Source organism: Polyodon spathula, chromosome 3 (genome assembly GCF_017654505.1).
Source record: "Polyodon spathula isolate WHYD16114869_AA chromosome 3, ASM1765450v1, whole genome shotgun sequence".
Classification (NCBI taxonomy): domain Eukaryota; kingdom Metazoa; phylum Chordata; class Actinopteri; order Acipenseriformes; family Polyodontidae; genus Polyodon; species Polyodon spathula.
Window position 1 is genome coordinate 46,588,753 of NC_054536.1, and position 22,296 is coordinate 46,611,048.

Consider the following 22,296-nt stretch of genomic DNA (forward strand, 5'->3'; position numbering starts at 1 on the left):
GAAGGAAATCAATCATTTCTAAAAAGACATCATCTTGCCACAAAACTCTGTCAACTTGCTTACTAATCACAACAATGAAGAAGAAGATGATGATGAAATCAAAGTGGAGGAAACAACCAAAGAACAACCTCACCCCAAAGAACATTTGCTGCGTAACGTTCAACCGGATGAAGAGGCTGTCATTTACCACAATTACACAATACATAATAAGCTACTAACAACCAAAAAAGCAAGATGGGCCAAATCGTTTGTAAACTTTCTTATGTAATCTTTGCCAGATTAACAGAGGGACCTGGGCTGACCTGGGACAATACATAAAGGAGGTGGATGGACCAGGGTTTGCAAACATGCCCATCAGTGAACTCGTCGCACAAGATCCTGTCAGTGCATCTTGGTTCATGCACAACAAGTTTCTTGCAATCTTGAATTTTATTGCATCCCCTTATGGCCCTCTGGGGAAAGTTACACTTTACTTTTGGCGTAGAGAGTACCAGAGTCGTGGAATGCAACATTGTCACATAATTATTTGGGTGGAAGATGCACAGTACAATAACCCTTAACGGTCCATTTATTCAGCGCTTTTCAGGTGCGTCAGGTCCAATTTATTTTGCACAGGCTGTAAAAAAAAAATTTCAGAGTAAAACAGGTTTAAAAGGCACTGAATTGCAAAATGACACTCATTACTGCATCTCCAGCCAAGCCCCACCCCTTGTTCGCTGTATTTTTCACATACCTCTTTATAGACGTGCATACTGATAAATCCTCTCCTGATCACTCGCTTTATCACCAACTCCTCAGTAATGTGATCCAAGTCATTATTTTATTACTAAAAATCTCTGCAAATGCCCTTGATATTTTTTGAGCGCTGGGTGCAGCTCCTATCGGTCTCACTCAAAGGTTTTCTCTGCTTTTTCCAGAGGAAAAAACACTAGAGACCTGTGCTTTACGTCTTTTTGATGATTTCAGACAGGGTCCGACATTGGACTGGAAAGACAAAATTATAATGTTGGACCTGGTCCGACATAGGACCGCGAAGGGTTAATCAACATGTCAATGGTACCATTCCAAATTATCTGATAGCGCCTATACTCAGAGACCATGTCTTGAAATGGCAGCAACATAAATGCAACAAGTAGTGCAGAAGTCAGAACCAATTACTACAATCCAGCTATTTTGCTAGATTAGAAAGGCAATATGGATATTCAGTTCACAGGTGAACAATCTGCAGCCCTCAACGGCTACATTACAAAATACCTCAAACCCTGAGAAGAGTTTTGCGTTTGGCATCAACTCAAACAAGTCTCTGGCCAGCAGACTGAAATATTGCACTCTGCAGGTAGTCCAACAGAGAATGTGGTGCACTTGAAGCAGCAGACCATCTCCTAGGCTTACCTCTCTATGGCACAGATTCGCAGACAACCATCAAGTGGATTGATGTATCAAAGGTTTCTAGCCACCGGCTGAAATCCAATGAACACATTGACATGCTAGCAAAAGAAAATCCTGACTCAACCGGCATCTATTTTCCTTCCTGGATTGACTCATACTACCCAAAACATCCAGAGGATCTGCAAGCCATAAGCTTCTAGGATTTAATTGCATGACATAATGTGGTGACAGAGAAGCGTAAAATGTTTCTCTTGGGATACATCAAAAAGAGAAGCACGCCCTACTTAATCAGTCATTACCATTACAGTGTACAAGACTGAGAAACTACCCAGAGAACTACTTCTATGCTATCCTCCTACTTTTCAAGCCATGGAAAGACAGAACAGACCTTCCTGAAGTGTCCTATTCCTAAGTGGAAGGCTATCCCTTCTAGCATTGAAGGCTAATGCCTATCATGACCAACTACAGCAAATAGCTGCAGCTCACAAGGATTTAACCCATCTAGTAGAGCAAAAAGAAAAGGAAATATAGGCTGAAGAGGACAAGGAGCTTGAAACAGAAGGTCCTGAAAATCAAGTTCACTTTGGTCCTCTGCGGGCTGCAGAGACAGTGGCTGAATTCAGAGATGTGGTGGCACAACCTCTTCTACAAAATGTAGTAGACATGCTCAAGCACTTTAATAAAGATCAGCAGGGAGTGTTTGACCACATTGCCAAAACTTTGCAATAATAAACTGAAACAAACACCCCCATCCTCTGCATGTTTTTGAGTGGCACTGGAAGCAGAGGGAAGACTTTTCTCATTCAAGCTGTCACAGCATGGGTGAAACAAAGCCTGGGAAAAGAAGTGGCAATCACAGCACCCACTGGAGTTGCAGTTTACAATATCAATGGGTTGACCATTCACAGACTAATAATGCTAACAGTGGAGCATGGAAAAGCACAGCTGTATCGTAACCTCTCTGATGAGATACTGCAATGCCTTCATACAGACCCTCCTCGGTATTGATGAGGTGTCCGTGATTTCCAATATCACCTTATTGTACATCTATCTTTGTCTGTGTGAGATTTTCCAGACTGCTAACACAGATGATGGCTGGTTTGGAAAAACCAAAATCTTATTTCTGGGGGATTTGCTACAGCTTCCACATGTGCGTGAGAATCTACCTTATGTGCCAATTACTCAAGAGGAATTGCACAAACTGTGGCTCCATGGGATCTGTGGAATTTGTTTGCGTATGATGAACTCACACTTAATATGCGCCAGAAACAGGACAGAATTTTTGGTAACCTTCTTAACCGTGCCTGACTCAGAGCCACCAACCAAGCTAATCACAGATTGTTGACTTTACGCTTGATACCTATGGAAAGAGGAGATATTTCCAGCTACAAAAAACAAATGATCAAATACATGAAAAACTTAGATGACAAAGATGCAAGTTCAACCTGTATCATGCCTACTGCAGATGCCTGTAACCAGATCCAGACTGCTGTGCTTGAGAGAACATTCATCTTATGGATTGTGGACTGCCATCGTAACTTTCAGAGAAATGTGCTGAAAAAATGAATTACAAAGCTGACAGCAGGCGTTCAGCTGGACTGGAAACTACCATATGAGTCAAAATAGGCTGCAAACTGGTACTTCGCAAGAACATTGACATTGCCACTCGTCTCATCAGTGGGGGAATAGGGAAGCTTCAAGTTGTTTCCTACTATCTGGAAAACACAAGTATGGTCAAAACCATAACCATCAAATTTAAAAATGGAGTCACCCATACCTTTGAATGTCTCAAAGTCTGAAATTATGGACAGAGCAGTTCCCAGTCGTTGGTGATCATGCGATCACTATTCACAAATGCCAGGGTATGACTCTAAAAACAGTTATGATGGATCTTGGTAACTCCGTTTCCTCCTATAGACACAGTTTCGTTGCACTTTCCAGAGTTACATCCTTAAGCAGTGTCCATTTGTGACAGAAATATATTTTGTGACAGCCTGTGAGGGCGCTAAGCAGCAAAAGTATAGTCCTTTGACTCTTTCCCAGGGTCAGAAAGTCGGTCAGTCTGGAAGAAGGCGATACTCTGTTGCCAGAACATTTGACCCAGAAGGGAAATGATGTAGCAGCTGCAGATTGTAGAGACAGCTGCACTTGTTTACCAAGGGGTCATCCATGACAGCATAAAAGGGGATAGAGATTCGCAATCTACTCCTTCACTTTGTTTTTGCTTTGAAACTAGAAGGAACATGAGTGAGAGACGCAGTGAAAACTGTTAAAAAGAATATTTATGAGTGTTTTGTTTGTTTGTGTTTATTAGTAATTGTCTCTGTAAACCACCAGATGGCTAACACGTATCCAGAGCTCTCGCCTTGGGCCAGCACAATGCTGGAACAGCACTACATCACAGTCACAAATAACCTGTTATCACCCACCACAAGCACTACTGCACGCACCCAGGACTGGTGACCGTGTTTTGTGTATTGCCAGCGCTTATTCTTTTGGCCACCAGACCCGGATTAAAAATATAAATATAAATAAGACAGTTTGGTAAAGAGTGTTTAATGAAGGGGGTATTGCTGCCAAATGGGAAGCAAAGCCTTTCTCTTTCCCTGTCATGGACGGGACTCCATCTATAACAAGCAGGTTTACTTTCTGCAGATCTAATCCATGCTGATCAAAAAAGCCTTTTTTTCAAAATCAATCTCTCCTGTAGTGTAGATTTCTAATGGTATTATGCACAACAATTCTTCCTTGACGATTTCACCATCTAACAAACAACGATAGCTGGGCAGTGTCAGTAAAATCACACGATTCATCAACTGCAAGAGACATGCAATTGGTATTTTTCAATTCGGAAAGAAGTGCTGACAGACAGTGCTCGCCAATAATCTCCACTCTTCATGCGTTGTGGAATCAGACAGTGGAACTTGCTTCACGCGGTTCAGAATGTAGTCTTTGCTTTTTTATCTGGCCAACAGCTTGTCCAGTGATTCCAACGTGCACTTCTTCACAAGCTTAGAGTCCAGGAAAGGCTTTTTCTTTTTAGCTAGTGCCCACATTACCCAAAGAGAATCAGCTGTTGCTTTGTCCTGTACAGAATCAAAATTGACTTTGCAACATTTACTCCTGCTTGCAGTCATTTTTGGCTCTATTTCAATCACACTAATAATTAAAAAATGGGTAGTGTCCTAGTTGAAAGTACTGTCTGATGAAGGTGCATAAGATCCAATAGACAAGTGATAGAGCAAATTGATAGGCAGCACATTATACTGTTTGTAAATTGCTTAGAGGAGACCTGAATAATTTATTATCATAGCAATGTTTTATTTTTTGTTAATTTTTAAGATGAGCTGGCGGGCTGCACAGGAAGCCTTGCCGTATTTGGCCCGTGGGCTGCAGGTTGAGTACCACTTTCATACACCAAGAACAGGGTGTTACGTCAGGACACTGTGTCTCTTCTTGCTGTGGGTGCTACTGGAAAATGGGTGCATGCAAATGATGCACTCATTGAAGTCAAACCATGGCCAAGAAATGCAGAGGACATGTATATGGCCTTTTATGAAGAGCTCTAATGTTGTACAAATGCTTTACATTGGCCTAAGTTCATAACACCTCTGTAACAAGGAGAATAATGTTTTTTCAGCATTAAAATGTGTTAGTATACTACCCTTTAGCACTGACATGCATATGTTCCTTTTTAACCATTCATAACATTGTAGTTTTGTACCTATGTAAATATCAATGTATTTTAATGTAGCAATACGTTATATATATATATATATATATAATATATATATATATATATATATATATTAATAGATATATATATAAAACCCAAAACGTTGACCACTGGTGTACTTTTGCAACTAAAGAATAGTGTTTACACTTTAAATACTGTCCAAAAGTCCCTTCTATTATTATTTTACTTTAAAATCCTTTCTCATTTTTGTTATATTACTCTACTTATTAATCTCTTGTCTGTTTGTCTTTTTGCTATACACATTCTCTAATATCTTTCCCTTGCTTTATTCATTATTTGATTAACTAAAAAAAGATTTTTACATTGTCAATGTAAAAAAAAAAAAAAAAGTTAGAAAAACGCAACAGCTGTTTTTAAAGGGGTGATATCAAACACAAAAGCCCAAGTTAGGAGAAGCAACTGGGGAGACCTGGTCAAACATCTAGCAAATAGGCACAATTGGAAAGCTGCTGGGGCCCAACATTCACATAGTTGCTTCTAACTTGGCTTCTTTTTTTGATTGCTCCACTTTACATTAAATGCTGTTTGTATAACTTCAAGTGGATTCACATCTGCAACAAAAAAACATTGACAATGCACAACCGAAAAAAATGCTTCAACACCCCAGCCGTGGATCTGAAATGCCTTGCAGTCTCATTATCTCTTGCACTGGTTGCCATTATTGGTCTTGTTCATCATCTTCATTGTTGGATACATGTTGCTTCATGCTGTTTCACGTATTCTTGTATGTATGGGCTAAATGTCTGTCCATGTGTGCCCTGATCTACCTGTGCCTTACCTGCATGTTGTCTGTGTGTCTTCCCAAAGCATACTTGTCTATGCCTGTGATGACGCCTCTCCCATTTCCTGTCTGTCTTTCTCTCTGTAGTAGTGCTCGTAAGGATAACCAAGAACACTTCAGTCTGTGTTGAGCACTTTCCTTGGCAGATGTGTCTCAGCATCTTTATTCTGGTTACAACCCAGCTGATAAGGAAATGAGCATTTCAATGTAAAGTGGCACGATCAAACTAGAAGCCAAGTTAGAAGCAACAATTGTGTGAATCTTGGAGAAGCAATTGGGGCCACCTTGTCAAGCATTAAGCAAATAAACATTTCAAAACATTTCAAAAGAAACTACTGCGTAAACAGGTATATGTACTGTACATACAACACTGTAAAAGCAAATTAGTTTTTTAAAAAGTGACATAAAAGTGACATAAAAAAGAAAATGCACTTTCAGGGAAATGGACTTCAAAGTAGCACCCTAAGCACAATCTACACAGATGTAACGCTTTTCAACTTCCTGTGCATTTAGCACATACTGCTCTTTCACAGATATCAGAAGTTTTACTTTCTTTGCATTTAGCTACCTGGCATTGTTTTCTCTTGTGTGTGTCACTGGGTGCAGCACTGAATCTAGGTTGAGCTGCTGCACTCTGCTGCTTTGCAGTTTTCTGATCAAATATGCTTGTGCCAAAACTCTAGCTAGCTTCAAGATGAAATCTCTCTTACTGATATTTTCCCCCAGTGCATTAGTTGTACAAAATGAAGGAATTAATGGCTGCCAGGTCCAGTACATTGTAAAATACTGCAACTGGCCACCAGCGAGAACTGGCTTTTACTGAGTACTGACGTGCCATCTGGTCTGTACTCCATACTTGGTGACATTGTAGAAATCCACAGTCTTGTCAACAGTCTTGATTGCAACAGACATATGAAGGGAGCTGAGAATAATTACATTCTTTCTCAGCTTGCACTCGTAAAAAGTTAGCGTAGCGTAGCATTGTGTTTCAAAATTGTACTGGAGTACAACTGTGGTTGCAAGTTTTGGGCAGGTGGTGGAAGCGCTCTTCTTGCTTTGTTCACTGTTCCATCCAGGCTTTTTATTCTTCAATTCTTTTGCCAATTACAGTGAAGTAAAAAAAATTGTCCATGGTATGTTCGCTCCATGAAAATAAAGGATTGTAATAAAAGCTTCTAATTCCTCCAACGACATTGCCAGGAATCATCATTCTTTATCCTATTAGCCTCTGCTACAGTACAGCGTTGAATGTGGTGTATCATTCGCATATCGATTTTGTGCAACCCACAGTATCAACACTGGAATTTATAATTTCCCAAATAGTGCCATCCTTTCCAGTCTCCTAAATGCCTGTTCGTGCTGTCAATGCAGCTGGAGTATCTGTCCTTGGTACTGCTGTGGGTGAAGCGGTTGGCATGGCTGGCACGCCTGCATCTGCTGCAGGAGACGATACAGGCAAAGTGGCTGGCACTGCCGAGGTAAGCTCTGTGGGGATAGAGGTAACAACAGGCTTATATATATAAAATAAATAGAATATTGTAAGTTATATTCAAAATAAAAACATATTGTAAAAGGCAGTCAAAATGACTGCTTTGGCGGTTCTAGGTGGGCGGGATTATAACTTCCTTATTTTCGCGATCCTGTCTTTCAATTGCCATCAGGGTATTTAACCCTTCGCAGTCCATTTATTCAGCACTTATCAGACGCGTCAGGTCCAATTTATTTTGCACACGCTGTTTAAAGCATTTTTTTAGAGTAAAACAGGTTTAAAAGGCATTGAATTGCAAAAGGACATGCAGTACTGTATCTCCAGCCAAGCCCACCCCTTGTTCGCTGTATTTTTCACATACCTCCTTATAGATGTGTATACTGATAAATCCTCTCGTGATCACTCGTTTTATCACCCGTTTTAAGTCCCCGGTAATGCGGTCCAAGTCATTATTTTATTACTGTAACATCTCAAAAAGCTTTGCAAATGTCTGTGATATTCTTTGAGCGCTGGATGCAGAAGCAGCTATCTCCTTTGTTTATGTCCGTGTTATCTCTGTAGTGCATAGGGCTAAGAGATGCCCTTTTTTTTTGGCTTCATTCGGCTCATCGATCTCAGTCAGCCATTTAAAGGTTTTCTTGACTTTTTCTGGAGAAAAAGTCCTGTGATTTATGGCTTTTTGCTGATGTTGGACAGGGCCCAACATTAGACTGGAAAGGGTTAATACATGTGTAGCAAGGCAGTAGGAAAGCCCCGCCCATAAAAAGGGTCGGGGCAAAGACCTCCTGTAAAATGTAGTTTTGTTTTATGATTTAAAAATGTGTTTATTTTTAGAAAGGGTTCTCCTCCTCCGCTCTTGTGTTATTTTGTGTTTGTTTATTTATTATTTATTGCATTTATATATAACTGTGAAGTGCCGTGTGTTTTATTATTGTTTTATTTTGCAACGTGTTCTGGCAGAGACAAGGTTAGTAAACTCCTCTGTCAGGAATGATTAAAAACCTCGTGCAGAAGGTGGCCATCTCCCGAATTAATTAAGTGATTAGTTTGTTGCTAAATCGGGAGATGGTCACCTGGATAAAAGCCTGCAGCTCTCTCCCCTCTGTGTGGGGTGTTCGAGAGGCGGAACGAGAGCGAGCGAGCGAGCGAGAGAGGAGATTTAATTTAAAAATAAAGAAACATCTAGGAACAGTGAAGGCGATTTGCCCAGCCTGACCTGGATCGTATTTGTACTGTTTTGTCTGCGTGATTATTTTGTTTACATCTTTTATTTCGGTCTGTGAGCAAGTGTTTTTTGTTTAATTATTTTATTTATTTTTTGTTCTTTAATAAACGTCGCACCACGCATCTTTTTCAACTGCAGTTACCTGGTTGGTTGTTGTTCCTGCTTCTGGCCTGACGTCACTGCTCAGCGTTATCCTGTCACAACATGTATTTAGAAAAAATCATAAACGGACAACCGCATAACTTTAAGACACGCAGAGTAATTTAAATTTGAAAACCTCAAACCGTAAAAAATGACTGCCGTGGCAGTTCTAGTATTAAACTGTCCTGACTTTGCTCTATCTTTCTTGCCTCTGCACTTTTTGGCAATGTGTCCTTTCTTATTGCAGTTGTGCCATACCTGTTTCTTTAAATTTAAAGCAACTTGCATGGTATGTGTCTCCGCACCTGTAACACACTGAGGCTGCCCAGGGCTTCTTGCTGCTTGCCTGCTTACTCACCTGGGGCACTGTGCTAGGTTCTGTATTGGCCTTCTGTAAATTCTGTGCGTTTTTAGCTGGAGTCTCTATATCCTTGTGCTATTTCAAATGCATTTTTTAAATGTATTTTAGACTTTAATGAAGACTGTATCCAGTCTTCATTAATTCCAGCACTAGCCTGTCATGCAGCATATCATCCAAAACATTTGCAACATTTGAAACAACTGGCAGTGTTTCTGATAATTGACAGAATTCAGCAACAAACGTGGAGACAGATTCTCCTGACTTACGGAAACGGCTATGAAACTTGAACTTCTATAAAATTTGTGAAGGTTTTGGGTTGTGGTGATTTTTTTACAAGCTCCACTAAATCCCTGAATGCCACTGCTGCTGGCTTGACTGGCACAGCCTGGTGACCCGGGTAGAAGTGTCAATGTGAAAGGGACTCTACAAGGACTGCAAGCTTTTTACTTGATGTGCAGGGCACTACAGTGCCGCTGTTTTTGAAAGAACTGACTCATTGTCCCGTATGTAGCCATGTCCATATGCCGCTGTTTTTTTTTTGTTTTTTTTATGTTTCATTATCTATCTATTTATTTATTTATTTATTTATATTAGAAGGAAAGGTTTATCCCATCTCACCGCCAAAAACACGTGGTGACTTGGAAAGAAAAACATGAAATATGTTTTAAGTGCTTTATTGGAAAACAGCTCTAAATAAGGTTTTGCAGTCCACAGGGTAAGAAATGTTGGGTGGAGCCCAGCAAAGTACAGACCTTCTGTGACAAACTAAGCAGTTACTACAGTAAGAAACACTTTTTTTTAAAAAAGTTTTATCACTGCATGAGGGTGTTTTAATGTCAACTGTAACATGATCTACAAATCAGACCTTTATAAAACAGATAACTAGTTATGTACCACACTAGCATAGTCTCAATCCTATGCAACTGTGCAGAGATGAACTGTAATTGGAGTGATTGGTTATTATCATCCTTATCCTGATACAAGTTTATATTTAATCCTGAATGTCTTTGGGGGCAAAGAATGCCACTGGCTGCTATGTCTGTCAATTGAGGGAAGCAACTGGTTTGCCAATGACTGAAGATAGGATGGAGATAATTTCACATTGATTAGATTAAATGACCTAGGAAGTACAAGTATATAAAAAAAATAATCTGAAAATAAAGCATACAAACTATGTATGTAAAACAAATGAAAATGCATGTTTACTGTAACAAGGACTACTTTTAAAATTGCTGATGTGGACTGACAAGTAAGATGTACACACTTCTTTCATTAAATAAACTCCTGTAAGTCATTAATTGATTTGTAAAATTTAAATGAGTGCTTTCAATATGATAAGATAGTTGATGGACATGACATATATAACATTATTTACAGAATAGTACAGTAGAATAAGAAATGGCAACAGAAAGTTTAATCCCAATGTAATAAGTGGCTTTCCAGATATATGCAAACATTGCTGTATGGATAGACAGATATCTACAGATATCCCTGGAATGTGATACCCGGAATACCTTATTCTAAAGTTTCATGAGAAGTTTTTACCAAGTTTCATGAGAAATGATTGGATGAACGGTTCTCCAGATATACACACAGTGTAAACATGACACACAGATAGGAGATTATGGTTCCCACAATTTGTTAATGTAGCTAATTAGGATGACCCTGCCTTGTACGTATGCAAAAGCTTCTACAACTAAAAACAACAATTCATCATTCATAAAAAAGTGATTTGGGGGATTTCCAGTGGGCTCCTTCCAATTGCATAAAAATAACCAACAACACAATCATTTAAGCAAGTACAGTTTTTGGAGAAGTACAGCACAGCATTGGGAACTGCTGGCATTAGTACTATATTCAATGCCAGAGCCTGTTTGGAAATGTTGGAAATAACTGTATAATTCCCAGGGTAAATCTTTGAATTCCATGCAGAATGAGATTCAGCATGTTGTACACAAGCGGCGCCTCTGCATGCTTGTGTGGAACGAGCTGCGAATTGTATAGGGGAGTCAGTAGGACCCTGAGGAATCCGTCGTGGAGAGTACTGCGTGTGTGAGTGAGAGTAGCTGATGTTGAAGGTGGAAGTGTTTTTAGTTCTCGTTCTGTAATTTTGAGAGGAAGTACATTGTGTAGTTTATTTATATTAATTAACTTATTTTAAAATTAAACAAATAAAGGAACGTCATGCAGAGTATTTAATTCTATTAATACTGGCAACTAAACAATATCAGGTAAGGATGGATTACCCTTATTTCCTCCTGTGTTTAGCAGTTTGTTCTGTTTTGTCAGGTTCGGTTAACTCGCGGAGCAGGGGACTAGAGTGAGGAGCTTCGCCTAGGGAGGTGCCTTAAGTCTGGGCTACATGTGCTTGAGAATCCGTCATTTATTATATTTTTAACATACGTTCTATAAGGTTAATGTATTTGTTATGATTTTGTAAATTGTAGGTTTCTCGGAATGGATATAGTGATACATAAATGACGTATACTTGGTGTCCTTGTAGTTGTTGCTATTATTATTATTATTATTATTATTATTATTATTATTATTATTATTATTATTATTGTATTCGTGTTTTTACATTTAACATAGTTTACCCATTGGCAAAGGAGCAGTAACGGCCAATAAATAATTGGTTTCAGAGGATAACATTCATTTAAATTTAAACAAAATAATACTAGCACAGTGTGTTGTTTAACACGCTGATCAGTAGCTACTTATTTCATTATTCTTGCAACTGAGCATCATCATTTTTGGGGTTTAGTGTTTGGCAGAATACGACACAGAAAGTAAAATCTGCTCTCAATATCGTGGCAATGTACAATTTTCTGCTGTGTGAACTGCACTAAAATTAAATGCCAGAGGATTTCGTCTACTCACTAGATATGGTAAGGGATACGGAAAAGAAAAAGTGACTCATGTTTAGTTGGTCACATGGATTCCTATTAGAGAATAAAGATATTGAATAGGTATTTTAATTAAGTTAATATTTTATAGATGCCATTTAGTATGGGAATCACCATGAAAATTAAGGTTTTAATTATAGGTGATGTAGGTAACCACTTTGAACTATTGGGCCCTCACAGCATGTAGTTCTTGAGGCATTCAGTAAAAAAAAAAAAAAATCAATCAATAAAATGAATGAGCTCGTGGGTTTTGGTATTCAATAGTGCCTGGCCTTGACAGGTTTCTTGTGTCATGCAATACATAATGACATTTTAATATAATGTAATTTAATACATAATGACATTTTAATATAATGTAATTTTAGAATGTGATTGACCTTTGACCCTATTTTTAAAGCTGTTTAATGTGTGCGTTTAGTTTGCTACTCCTTAAAGATTTTTACGAACCATACATAAGTTCAAGGTTCCCATTAAGGTTGATGACTCCTTAGGGGAATTAGATAGCCAAGAAATGTTAATGCTTGGCTGAGTTTGTTAGCAGAATAAAATTGCCCAATAGAGTGCATGTATTTTTTTTCAGCATTTCTGCCAAAATTAAGTCAGATCATTTTATTTACATTTTGACAGCTAATGTGGCTTTTTCGTTAACTGAATCTGCATTACTTTAAATTTATTTACTTTCTTGTTACTTAATGTTGATTAAACTAGGTTTATTTCAACCCACAGCTTCCATACAGCAGCACCAAGATTGTAGAGGAACTTGATATTGGTGATTGGATACAGTAGCTATATGGAACTGAGACAATTGAAAGAAAATTAACAGCTCTTGGATCCTAAGATTTAGACAAACTATATTTTAGTTTAAATGAAACTTAATGTAGAGATCTTTTTTTTTTTTAAACCAGATGGTATTGTGCTTTTTCTAAATACTTAAAGTGCAATAGAAAAGGGTAAAAAAGGATGGCATTGTTCAGTTTGGTAAGATATTAATGAATGGCTTACAGTAAGGGTAAAAGAGCTTTCACGCTCTTGGTATAGCTCCCGAAGTGTACACTCGCTGCATGCTGCTGCATACGACCAACACAGATTGTCAAACTTCTAGTTTGGTTTGACCAAGGCTTCTTTTTAATCAGAAACACACTTCTAAAGTTTAAAGTGCATACTGTATAGCTAACAAAATAAATCCAGGAAGTGTTATATCTCATATTACCTTGTTTTGTAGATCTCACATTTGTCTACTGTATATGAAAGATGCACACATTATAGTAAATGTAAATGGATGTATTTGATTTTAAGTAGTATTTTTTTTCACAGCATTTGTAAACAATAAAACTAGTTACTTTAATAGTTTTTCTGCTACATGTCCTATTGAAGAAACACATCCGACAGAGATGAGTTGCTTCTGGGAGTTTCTTGTCTTTTTAGGAAAAAACAATTCAGAACATTTATTTTTGTTGACAGTGACTCTTCCTGAGTATTTTTTTTAAATATACTGTATATTTCTACAGAAACAAAACTTAACATTCTAAGGGTGGATTGCGCACATCAAGATTCAGCCTTGATCAGACTCAATCTTGGATTGAATCCTGGATTGATATTTTTTCCATTGCGCATTTAAATACTGAATGTTACATGGTGTATAGTAATGTACAGTACTAGTTACAGGTTAATTGTTTTATATTGTTTCTTCTGCAATAAACCTTTTTACTACATACATTGTATATGTACTTTAATCAATTAGTACTGTACTAGGTTTTGATTTTTGTGCTGATGTGGCAGGTATGTATCTTTTTTATTACATACCTTGGTTATAACTAGGGCCATTGAAAATTCACAATTTCATGGAAATCGTTTATTTGACTGCCTACCATGAAAAAGTGTTTTTGTTTTTTTTATCATGTAGAAACCATAGACAACTACATAGAAATGTCTGCAACAATAGTAAAGTTACTTCTAATATTATATCTTATATTTATCGTGGTAGAAACAGCTGTTTGCTGACAGTAGTTGTCTCTCATCAATGGCGTGCTTTTTGTTACTATGGGAATGGGGTCAAACAAATACCGGCGTCGTTATTGGAGGAATTCCTCATACTGTACAATGACTTAACATGTGATTCAGAAGCGGAAGTTTTAAAACTGTTGTTTACATTGTGCAGATATATTAGCTTACAGTGTATAATTAACAATAAAAGTGCAGACAGTTGATATGTGGCGCGGCATAAATGTGCACGTGCCCTAGCACGGCAGCAGTAGTAAGTAGATTATTGTAGACCGACCACGTCAGCACAGGAGTTACAGAGAACAGAGAACTAATACTAAACTACTAGGATATAGGCATCTATAGTTTAACCATAAACTAGGCTTACTCAGGTTCGTAACATGTTTTAGGGAACCCATACCACTGAATTCCACCACCAGCTAGGATTGAGAGACAGACAGGAATCCAATTTACATATTTTATTTTTAAAATCAACACAAAGTCATTAAAAGTTGCAGGGTTCACAACAATGAAAAAAAAAAATACAGAATTAAAATACAAAATAGTGTTAGTTCTGCCTGTAGTACCACCGTCTGGGATATATAGGCAGCCAGGATGCATCACCACTTGTTTCCTACAATTTTGGTACCGTCCTAATTCAAACCTATGTAGGATAGTTCAGCCAATTTCTTCCCTCCCCTACAAATGTTATACACCTAACCAAACCCTGTATCTCTCAGCTCTAATTACCACACTGATGCATGCTTTCTCACGCAAATCTTGTTTCAGTCTCGCATCAGGCAGTCTTTATCACAAATGTTTGAGGTATTCTAGCTCCGGTAATAAAGTTGACTGTGTCCTGTCCCTCCTTATGCAGCCACGAAGGAATCAGGTTGGCTGCAATGAGACGAATAAACAGATTGGGTACCCGTAGTTATTTTCCAGTAATCACTGTCGTCCTGTAAGTTAAAATAGGCAGGTAAAACCCAGTAAGAAAAATAAAATACCCTTACTAAAATTGTGCACAAAATATATCTAAAACCAACAATTTATTCAATAAATACATAAAACAAAATGCTAATTTACACAGAAGAGTTCTGCAGTTCAGGTTACATATACAGTACTTAATAAAAAAAATGACCTTTGTACAACAACACGTATAACAGCAGAAAAACTACAATACAAAAACAAACTAATGGGACTTAGCTCGCAGTAACTTCTTTTGGCTGCTGGGTAGTTAGCTTGTTTACTTGATTGTCCTGCTTCGTCTGGGTTTTCGTTTACTGCTTTGTTATACTGTCCCTCTCCTTTCTGTCCAACTTTCTCTTCCTGTTTTCCCCCGTCCTTCCCTCTTCTGTCCCTGTTCTCCTGCGTTCTCTGTTCTTTGTATCCATTTTTTCTCCCTGCGTTCTCCTCTGTGTCGCCTTTTTCTTTCTCATGTCGCGTCTTTCCTCTGTGTTGCTCGCTCTTTCTCTTGTCACTTTTCCTTCTCCATGTTGCTGCCCTTTTTTGTTTATCTCTGAGGTCTCCTTAATTAAACAAATAATCGCCTGCCGGTGTGTCCACTTCACTATAACAGGTGGGGATACTGCTGTAACAATTAAACCAAAGTAAAACATACACTACAGTGCCCAAACAAAATCATACAAGAAAATATCAAATAGATTAATACAAATACACACCAAAACAAAAGAGAAAAAAACAAATCTATCTATCTATCTATCTATCTATCTATCTATCTATCTATCTATCTATCTATCTATCTATCTATCTATATATATATATATATATATATATATATATATATATATATATATATATATATATATATATACACACACACACACTCTCACTCACTCACTCACACTCATAAAAGAAAAACATCTGCAGCAATATACCTAGTCACTTCTTTGTGACTGATAAATAATAAAAAAAAAAAAAAAGCGAAATTCATTTCAGCAGAATATTGCTCTCAGAGCTATGAAAAGGGGATGTTGCATGCAGATGGTGGGATTCTGTTTTGCTCAACATGTAATGTCTCTTTGGATCATCTAAGGAAAGGTACTATTGACAAGCATCTAGACAGTGCAGTACACAAAACAAAAAAAACTAGCAGTTCAGGCTGGACAATTAAGTGAGAAACACGTAATGTCAACACATTTGAATTAGTGGAAGCCTTCAGTGCAACAAACATACTGATACCATGGCTGGACAATGAAAAACTATGACGTTTTTTAACTACAAAAATCTCCAATTGTGGAGCCCTGCCTAACAGTGACACATTTAGACGAGAGGATCTCCTTAAATGCTGCACATGTAGAATTTTTAAAAGGGGAATTGAAAGATTCTGAGTCTGTTTGCGTTGTGTGCGACGAGGCCACTGATGATCAAGACAACTGTGTTTTGTATATTATTTTATACCACAGTGCGTTACTACTGATAATTCAGTAGAACGTACAATTTACCTTGTACAAATACTGCATCTTTACACTGTTAACCACACAATAGGCCAGGTTGTCGTTAAAACGATAGCGAAGTCAGCATAGAGCTATACAACACAGTCTGTTTAATTATTGTATGAACATAGCCTAAGTTTTAAACGTTTACAAAACTCGACAATGTTGCCGAATTTGTCATTCAACCTTGTTTTGTTTTAATCAGTTTTGTCTGCTTGTTACTTTTTTTCAGACAACACATTTAAATGAACCTTGTTTGTTACGTTTTAAAAGGTTGTTTTAAACATTACAGTGTAAGTGTTGACTCGGTAGCTCCATTACATGTTAGCATGTTTCAGCCTTGGGGATTTTCATTGATGCCTTATTAATTTTAGGCAACTTGCAATAGATAGTTTTTTTTTTTTAATAAAATGGCACTTCTGTGACAATCCATGAAATGTATTGTTTTTTATTTTTGTATTGTCATTGTGAATTTCTTGAAAAAGTCCCGTGAGTTTTCTGTGGCCCTAGTTATACGGTACTGTTTTTACGGACCCAAGGCAGTACGTTGTATCAGAGTTTCACTGCAGTTTAAAAATATGTTATGTAGAATAGTGTGGCTGGATGGACAGACTCGGAGACTGTAAAACTGCAGTTTAAGAGCTTTTTAAACAAAAATAAGAAAACAAAGCACAGCTCGCAGAGCAAAATAAAGGTTGTAACAAAACAATCACATATGACAAAAATGAACAAACAAAAGAACCCTCAACCAAGCTGTGCTATCACGGTGAGGTTTTCAAACATTTCAGAAGCGTGTGCCTCTCTTCCAGGCGCTCCCTCAAAATTGAGTTCTTTAGCTCTCTTAAATGCCATGTGGCCAGGGTTGATTGAGAACTAATAATTCAATCACCTGGCTCCATTCTGCACATGTATTTGGTAGGGATAGGAATTAACCCTATTAGCCCTGCCAGTTGAGAAGGCCGTTTTGGTCACAGGTGTCTGGGGAGAGCACGACTTGCCAGTACCCACTGTGGAGGTTCAGGAAGCTAAACCAGGAGGACCCAGCGACCAGGTCCAGGGGGGAGCTGCGAGCGGTGAGCCGAGGATATAGATAATAACTGTGCATGCTAAACTGGGGAGAAAACCGGGGTAAAAAATTGGCGAAGACCTAAATAAATAAATCATATTTGGTGAAAAATGGCAGTACATTTTATAAAATTTCCAAAAACTGACCCAAAAACTATTTTAATGTTATTTAATATGGTCAGTAAGTTTTCAACATTGAAAACCCCCCTGGTTTGAAAAAACTCAAAACTCTTTAGAGCCGTGACTCTCTTAACAGCAGTGCAGTCCTAGCTCAGACTCGCCTTTTGCATTACACACATGAGCCAACAGATAATTGTCTCTCCAAGCGAAGTACCACAAAAGCATAAGTGAAATTAACAGTAAGAATCTCAATGTCAAGTTTACCAACAGTAGTCTTATAGTTAATTAACCTTTGTGGTAAGAATGACATTTTAATTACAGTGTAGGAAGAATTTAAATACATTTACAATACCCAATCAAGAGTAACTAGCTGATATGTGTAATGGTTTTAATTAATTAGCACTCTCAATTATCAATTACTTCCAACCAAGCTCAATAGATCCAGAAAATGAAACGTCCGAATAATAACAACACAACTCTGTAGTCTTGTGACAAAGTGGCTGAGTGGCAACAGGTGCAGGAATGATGCAGTGTGTAAAGAAGCAGACAGAGAGAATTGTAATCCAGTTTGGAAATATTTTTATTTGAGCGATTTACAACCAAAAATCATTGTATTTCTGTCACAAGTCTTTATATGTTATCAAAGTGAGTTAAGTAATATGGTGCAATAAAAGTCGGACCAGAATAACATTAAAGTGACCAGTATGTAAGAAAATATATTTTAAACCATTGCTTATAACTCCTTTAGGCATCTTGGGACACTTGCTGAAGCAGTCATTTCTTATAATTGAACATCAAAACAGTGTGAATAACCATTCCCTTCACAGGTCTCTGTATTATGAGGATTGAGGGCAATTTGTATTATTCTGTTAAAAGGTTTCTCCTGATAATATACTTGTGTGCTATTATTAAAAATGGTTGGATTATGGCTCTAGAACCACACTTTTTCAGTTTGTCAAGTGTCTTGATGGATTTACTTTAATATGAAGAGCATATAAAAGGGCAGGTGAAAAACTTGAAACGATTATACAAAAATTGGACAGACAAGTTCGGAGTAATAGAGGCTTCAGGCATAAATGCACAGCCATACTGTAAGGAATATCAAAGCCATCATTTAAGCCAATGTTTAGGGGTGTTACGCAATTTATAGATGAAAAGTCCATTTACATTAATGTGATTCCTGGAATGTGCCACAGTTTGCCCAAATTATGTCTTAGAGATTTGCCTTAAAATACAATGTTAGGCAAACATCAATAACAAGAACCCTTTAATTTCACCATGCCAGTTTCTTTTTTTTTCTACATAAAGACTCAAATGGTCTCGAATTATTTCACAAGTGATTATGTATTACAGTACCTGTATAATAAGTACCACCACAGCCTTTCGCCACCATAAAGCAGAAGGTAAGTAATGTCATTGAGGATAAATACATTTATTTAAGAGCAATTAGGAACACGTCTGAGCGAGCATAACAGCTGAGTAACTGGTTTTACTATGTAAGAAATCATGGTGTTGTATTACCTGGTTGGAATTAATCAACATTCCTTATAATAACCCTGCACAACTATTGAATAGTTTTATTAGTCATAAATTAATTCCTCATTAACTTTTAACAAAAATATTAGAATGTAAATCAACGCAAAATGAGCATAATCCAAGCCTTAATGACAAAAGCAGTCCTAAATTAATAGTTTGTTCATACCGTAAAAAAATCTTCTCAGATATTATGCTTGTATTTATAAATGTGTGAATGCTCAAATATAATTCTTTAAGTTTAACTTGAAGGATTCTGTACACTCAGGATTAAACAGCAAATGGCGCTCAAAATATATTTTTGAACTGTTATCCCTAATACATAAAAGGCTGTTAAATTAAGTTTATCTAATGTTGTACGGTTCAGTACAACTGGTTCAGCTCCATCAGGTAAGTGATAAAGTTTGAAGCCAGTCAACTCCTGTTTGTCTCTGAAAAATGGAAAAGCTAACGGTCACTGTAAACTGTATATAAATTAGTTTAATAAGCTTGCTTATGTTTTGCTACTACTGCAACAGGAAATGACGGACACTGCTTATAGCTAATGGTTTTTCTGTAGTGCTTTGTTGCAACTGCTCCTGCTTTTCCTTCCAGAGCCCAGAATGCCAGTTTGAAAGTGTGCTAAATCCTAGGGAGCCATTATTGTAAATACCTGCATTAAATGTTCCCAAAAAGAATCTGATTTTGCAGCAGTGCTGCCATATAATAAGGTGCTTAAACAATTCAGGAATTAGCAGTGTAGTATATTGTACGGTATCTTATTTCACATTGATCCACAATGATACAGTAGTTACATTGATAGTGAAGGTTTGTTTGAGGTTTGCCTGTTATTTCATATTGATCACCTGAATATTGCTTATCCAAGAAGCTAATTATTATATTGCAAGAATTTATAAATATCTTCTACACCTGTAACACTGTCATATGTTCATTTCAGTCATGGTATGGGTAATATCATTAAGCTGCTAACCAGGGATGTAGACCACAATGCTGAAATTTATTTTGGGATTTTGAAAGTGAGTCTCATTTGACTCCTCCCACATGATGTAAGTTCACCCTTCCCACCAGAGTTAATACTAGGAAAGATTTAAGATAAATCCCCTTTTTCTAGGTTGCATGTGCTTTATATTGCACACCTTGATCTAAAGAGCTTCCTTACATTATAATTACCTGTTCAAATGGTGACCAGGTATATCAGGTAGGTTTTTTTGAGTTTAATGAAGAATTGCTTGAGGCCGTGAGCAATTCAGTGGTTTGCAGGGGTGAGGTGAAGAATCAAAAGCACTTTTTAGAACACAGTCAGAAAATGAATACTGTACTGTTCCATGTAAAGTATTCCCTAATGTAAAGCTTATGATAAAAAGTTTACCATGAAGAAATACCACCGTGACCATTCTCCCTAAATTGGATATCCTAGTTGTTGAAATTGTATAATGCCTTAAAAGAACATCGATGGGAATTAAACTTTTCAGACACAACTAATGTACTATATGGGCAATAATACAAAAGCATCTGTAATTTTAAATAATAAGTGTTTTACCTATTGTAGCAAAATTCAATTGTGTGTAATGAAGGTCATGTAAAAAATAAGTGTCATTCATGAACCTGCAGTTGCTGTCGTAGGTCAGTTATTTTTAGCAGGACCAAAAAAAAAAGTTCATTAATTTGCATTTTCTAAAATTATGCTATTGGTGACTTGGATTCCAGACTCTTTTTGTTCTAATATGTCTGATAGCTTTGGATTTTTATTTAAAATGTTCCTTTCAATATCCCTCAAGAAGTATTTCTCTATTAGTCAAAGTGTATATGCATACTGTACACACACATTTTGTATATAAAACAGTAGGTAATGCTTTTATTAATTAAGATTAGTTTCACAAACTGTGTTTTACGGTATGTGTTTCCCCAAATCTCTTCTACCAAGAATATCTTTGTAAGGTTGTCCAAGAAAAACACTGTTAGAATTATTGATAAAAATTGAATTACTCCTGTAAACAGGTTACAGCTTGTTATCTTAAGGGGGTCCAGAATGGGATGGACGTTGGTAACATCTGGTAAGCGTCACCACTAACAGAAAAGCCACATAGTGTCTTCAGGTTCAACAGTTGGCGCATCTGGGCAAACAGGTATCTGCAGCTGATAACCACCCTGTTTTTTCTCCTTGTTCCCTCATATAAAACTCTTGGGATGTTCATTTCATATAAAGTGGAATTCTCTTTTCTGTCTTTCTTGTCTTGACAGGTACCTTAACATGGGGAATCTTCTTAAAGTTTTGACTTGCACAGACCTTGAGCAGGGGCCAAATTTTTTCCTTGATTTTGAAAGTGAGATCTTTTTTTTTTTTATGCCCCACCCCACCCTCTGTTTCCCTATTGTTGACTGCATAATCCCCTTCTCTGTAGTTGTGTATGTTGAGTTTGTTGCATGTCAGATTGTTTGATACAGAAATGATACTCCAAAGCTGATTTACTGAGTAAAAAAAACAGTCTTTGTGCTGTGAAAGTAATATTTTCTCTGGTATTGTGCTATTGTATGTTTTTATTTATTTATTTATTTTAACATAATTCAAATGTGATACATACTTAACATTTATAAAGACTTATAAAGAATACAAAAAAAAAGAAAGATTTAGGTGGTATAAGCAAATGTATGGTATCAAGCTACAAATCCTTATGTTATATTTGTTAATTTTTTCCTATTGCTAAGAGTTGACTAAATGTTAAATTAGTTTTTCATACAATCTTTCTGTATGTTATTTGTGGCAGGCAACTTGCTTCAACACTGTAAAACTAAAACTGCTGCAATAAACATTGCAACAGAGGGATGCATCAGCATCAACGAAACGGGTTGCTAAGGTTCTGCTTTTTGAGGCCATCATAAACTGTTTGTGGGATGACTTGTTATGGCAGCTGACATCACTGTAACTGGAAAAAGTTAAAAAAAGAAAATGTTGAACAATTTGTTAACCTTTACCTAGCCATTTCATGTTATGCTTTTTTAAACAGTCTTATTAATTTTCCAGAACAATACTTGGATGTACCCTTTATTTTTTTCTGAAGCTTTAACAGTTAAGAATCTTTATAGCTTTTACCA

The 22,296-nt window shown here is 37.1% G+C and overlaps 1 protein-coding gene across 2 annotated transcripts in view; it reads left to right on the forward strand.

Moving 5' to 3' along the window:
• fam49bb (family with sequence similarity 49 member Bb) overlaps positions 1-22,296 on the forward strand; it is a 54,840-nt gene that overhangs the window by 9,403 nt on the left and 23,141 nt on the right. The window contains exons 1-2 of one of the 2 annotated variants that reach the window (XM_041245321.1): positions 11,192-11,374; positions 21,445-21,527. In XM_041245321.1, the coding sequence (XP_041101255.1) occupies positions 21,455-21,527 (73 nt within the window). In that variant the 5' untranslated portion in view covers positions 11,192-11,374; positions 21,445-21,454. Of the gene's footprint in view, positions 1-11,191; positions 11,375-21,444; positions 21,528-22,296 lie in introns of those variants that run through there. The other variant, XM_041245322.1, reaches the window with a different exon arrangement.